This window comes from Sardina pilchardus, chromosome 14, assembly GCF_963854185.1.
Source record: "Sardina pilchardus chromosome 14, fSarPil1.1, whole genome shotgun sequence".
NCBI lineage: Eukaryota > Metazoa > Chordata > Actinopteri > Clupeiformes > Clupeidae > Sardina > Sardina pilchardus.
This window is the reverse complement of record NC_085007.1, coordinates 28,579,281-28,584,003: the sequence shown is the minus strand read 5'-3', so window position 1 is coordinate 28,584,003 and position 4,723 is coordinate 28,579,281. Positions and strand designations below refer to the sequence as shown.

The window sequence follows — 4,723 nt, the reverse complement described above, 5'->3', positions numbered from 1 at the left end:
CACACACACACACACACACACACACACACACACACACACACACACACACACACACACAGGGGGGTCGTGGTATTGAGATAAGATCGCAATGCTTTTCACATTCTTCTGGCAAATTCCGTTTTCTATTTCTTTTCTTCTCTTTTCCTGTGGACAATGCACTTAAAACTCAACGAGTCTCTTTTAAATCACAAAGGTGCTCATTACCCCGTCTCTCTCTTTCCTCTCCTCCACATTGTTACATGCACTAACCGGCTAAACAATTTGAACCACGACACAGAGAGAGAGAGAGAGAGAGGGAGAAGGGGGGGGGGGGGCTACAAAATTAACATTTAATATGCGTGACCGCGAGAGCAGAGGTGGCTATTGTTGCTGGAGAGGTGTTGGGCTTTGTGATTGGGAACGATTTCAAACCCCACAAGCCTGTGAGATGAGACATTTTTGAGGAGGCAGAGAAGAGGCGGGGGGGTGGGGGGGTTGACTGGGGGAGCCCTGGTAACAAAGGAGAACCAGGAGGGAGCTATGCGCTCTCTAAGTCCAACCCCAACGCAACAGCTACATGCTCTCTCTGAGTCCAACCCCAACCTCCGTCTCCATGTGTGGCCTGGCCTACACCGCCCGATTCTCCGCAAGCAACCCGCTACCCCCCCCCCCCCTCTTCTCCTCCCCCTCTCCCCCCCCTCTTCCCAGGGCCTAGTTTTCCTGTTGCCCTCCCCCCGCCGCTCCGTGTTTGTCTCGGATTTCCCCCGGAAAGGGCAACACGGTGGTCACGGTGTTAAAAAATCCAGCCTTCCTGACGGACAGCCTGGGAACGCACACCAAAGGGCTTCTCTCTCTCTCTCTCTCTCTCTCTCTCTCTCTCTCTCTCTCTCTCTCTCTCTCTCTCTCTCTCTCTCTCTCTCTCTCTCTCTCTCTCTCTCTCTCTCTCTCTCTCTCTCTCTCTCTCTCTCTCTCTCTCTCTGGCACACCTTGAGGCTTCTCACATTCTTTGCACCTCTCTCATACACCTAAAATCTCTCTCTCTCCTCTCTCTCCTCTCTCTTTCTCTCTCTCGCTCAGCTCAGCCTACTTCAGTGCAGCAGAGAGCAGTTGGTTGGCTTCGTTCTCCCCCAATGTGCACCCCCCTCCTCCCTTGACCCCCCCCCCCCCTTCTGTTTTAGCGTGGTTGGCTCTGCACACAATAGCCAAGCAATGTGCGCGCGAGCACACACACACACACACACACACACACATCTCCCAACCTCAACTGCACTGCATGCTCTAATGTTAAAGCTACGAGAAGCCGCACTCGGATCACTGTTAGATACCAGCCATCTACATATAAGCTCTTGGACAGCTCTGAGGTATAAGCGCCATTTTCACTTGACCACAGAGAACCGAACTGACAGTGTCTACTTTCGAATCTAAAGCCACAGATATTTAATTAAGGAAGAATGTGCATTGACGGATCATTTACAGGCATTCTGGTTATGTGATAAGAACTTCTCTCAGATGCATTATGCAAATGATTTCATATTAAATACCCTTCGTGTGCCAGTGTGCACAAGCCTACACTACACCACAGAGGAGACAACGCTGTGTGAACTGTCTAGAGAGATAAAGAGGTTATGGAGGGCATGACTGGCACACACGACGTTTTGGGCTTGTGCCTGCTTGTGCACGTGTTGGGCTCGGCTACTTCTCACGGCCGTCTCGGCGCTGTGTGGATACTCACCCTCAGGTTGCAGAGCCTGCACACACACACACACACACACACACACACACACACCTACCTCCCAAATACCCCCCCCCCCCCCCTTGGCGCTGTGCAGATACTCACCCTCAGGTTGCAGAGCCTGACTCATGCTGCTTGGATAGGGGGGGCCCTCGGGAAGATGGACGCTCTAGCACCCTGGGAGAGAGAGCGGGAGAGAGAAAAAAGACAAACCAGACAGTCATAACCCACTGAACCATGGAGCACATGATTGGCCGAGAGCTCAGGTTCTAGTAAGGAGATCCATGGTCGGTCGTGGAGCTGCTGACAAGGCTGGTAAAATATGCAACTCGGTTAATACAATTCTTGGCACGGCAGGGAATGAAGATGGTGGGTGGCTGTTGTTTTACTGCACACACAAACCGGTAATTTTCATTTATCCGTCTGAGAGTCGAGACAAAGATTGGGTGGGGGGGTGGAGGGGGGGTTGTGCAGCTCTGACAAACGGGCTGAAACACTTTGTGCAATCCAGCGCAGTTGTTGTGTTGGCAGTGGCCTGATTTAATAATTTCATGTGGCCTCCACTCCAGGAATGCTCACCCCGCATGAAATACATTTTCCTCATGTTTTGTTGGCAAACTTCCAATCACTTATAATGGTGGGGGTGGGGTGGGGTGGGGGGTATGTTTGGGCTTCCATTTCTGCTGTTATGCTGTCAACACCAGTAAGTGCACAACAGATAAGAAGTGTATGAAGTAGATTGAACAGACTGAAGCATGCACCCATAAAACATAATTGCTACCTTTCGCCCTGATGATTCAAGTGATGAGAAAAAAAAATAAATGAAAAATGCTTTAGGTGTCAAGACACACACAACTTGAGCCTGATCCTACACGTACACTCTCTGTCTGTCTCTGTCTAACACACACACACACACACACACACACACACACACAGACTCTCTCTCCCTCTCCCTGTGGGAACAGCAGACCAAGTAGAGGTTGGCTGCCAGCTGGCTAGGCGACGTGCTTTTGAGGCTGAGGATGTTTTTTTTAGGTCTGGAGTCTGGACTGTTCCCCTCCGCAGGCCCGGTGGGAGGCTCCTGGCACTCGGCGGCGCAGTTTACTGGCTGGAGGGCCTCACGTACACTCCTCGGTGCTCTGCCGCCACCATCTGGCCACTACATGTAACAGTCTCTCACCACAACAATCTTGACGCTTCTTATGTATCTACTTATTTGAATTTTTAAAAAGGTGAGCTTGTATTTTTTGGTAAAATGCACCACTAGTTGAGCTAAATAATTCACATTCAAGTCTCATTACAAGGTCTTACAACACATGACAAAAAACAACTAGGGTATATCAAGATAAAAAAAAAAATCTGAAAGTATGCCACACAAATGACCGATTTAAGAATGGAAGTGAGGTGACTAAAAGTGGCTAAATTAAGAGCATATTTTCTCCCACAAGGTGTAAAAATGTATTCTAGCAGTATAAACTTCAGCAGTGAAATTAACCAAGTTAAAATTCAGCATCCATCAGCTCGTAATCCTAGACAAGAGTCTTGAAAGATTGTTATCTTTTAAGTAAAGCTTGACTTGGGTGTATTAGTTAAGAGACTCAAATCTTTCAAGAATCTTTCCCAAATTTTGCCAAAGTCTTCTGATGTATCAGTAGCATTAGATGGCTGAAGCTAGTTCATTTATGGAAAATAGCTACCTTGCTTAATATTCATACTACATACAACCAACGTCGTACTACTGTTCCCCGAAAACTTTCCCACGCTGTTCGAATTGCCAAAGCAGGATACACAAAGTCGTGCAGTTAGCTAACTAACTACCAGCAAGTTAAAGCGAAAGAGAGAGAGACACTACTGCTCACTCGTCGCTTAACATGGCATGTTTTCAGAAGCAAAAACAACGTAATGGCGTGACTGCCCTTTGAACTTAATATTTAACATAATTCACTGATGTATTTCACTGTTTGAACAAACAAGAGTGCACATGACAGTCGTCACTCGCAAGTGCTGGCTAATGTTAACGTTAACGTTTAGCTTATTTGACTTGAGAGCTAGCCAGCATGGTCATGTTGACTTTTGGAGTAACGTTACGCGTTCCCTTCTATGACATGATCTTATGTTTATCATACAGTTTCATGATATGTAAATCACGCGAATACAATTCACGTTAACATCAGAAACGGACTTACTCGTGAAACTTGGACACCACTGCTAACTACAAGATAGCCTATGTTTGTATTCCTACGCTTCCGTAAATCAGGACCGGAACACTTTATATCAAGTGGCTGTTTCTTTACGTATGATAGATGAAGTAACACAACCTACAATGCTTGGATTTCAAACTGACCAGAAGGGGGGACTGTTTCCATCAAATTGACATTTAGGAAACCAGAGACGTGGCCCGGTTTTGCCATAGACAGTAAAAGGTTGGTTTTGCCCAGCATCTTGGTCACATTTCACCAGTGTTGGGGAGTAACGCATTACATGTAATTGAGTTACGTAATTAAATTACAAAATAAATGTAACAGTAATATATTACAGTTACTGTAGAAACATTTGTAATTCAATTACAGGTACTTTTGCAATTTTTCAAAATTACAATTTGAATTACATCTCAATATTGTCAGCAAAACCTTGCAAAGAATATTCTATGTAAAAAGAACTGTTTCCCTCCACAGCCATAGTTTGATACGGGACCTTCTGATAGGCTCTATCACGTCTACAGCACCATCAGCGTAGGCCTACATGCCTGCCTGTAAACGTGTTATGATTATCATTATATTATCCTCACAAAAAATGTGATGCTAATTCATGTATTGAATGCCCTTGCTGCCTTGTGCGCTTGTACAGAACTGCTCGGCAGCCTGTAGACCAAGGCCGAAATCTTCGCATGGATTTGGGGAGTATATATATCATTAAAAAATCGGAAAAGTAATCAAAAAGTAATCAAAAGTAATTAGTTACGTTACTCAGAAAAAGTAATTCAAATAGTTACACTACTATTACATTTTAAAC

The 4,723-nt window shown here is 45.8% G+C and overlaps 1 protein-coding gene across 2 annotated transcripts in view; it reads right to left on the bottom strand.

Moving 5' to 3' along the window:
• exd3 (exonuclease 3'-5' domain containing 3) overlaps positions 1-3,994 on the bottom strand; it is a 71,188-nt gene extending 67,194 nt beyond the window's left edge. For both annotated transcript variants that reach the window (XM_062554644.1, XM_062554645.1), the window contains exons 1-2: positions 3,898-3,994; positions 1,817-1,888 (exon numbers count right to left, since the gene is read on the bottom strand). In XM_062554644.1, coding sequence (XP_062410628.1) covers positions 1,817-1,841 — 25 coding nt within the window. In that variant the 5' untranslated portion in view covers positions 1,842-1,888; positions 3,898-3,994. The remainder of the gene's footprint in view (positions 1-1,816; positions 1,889-3,897) is intronic.
• Positions 3,995-4,723: the final 729 nt, after the last annotated feature.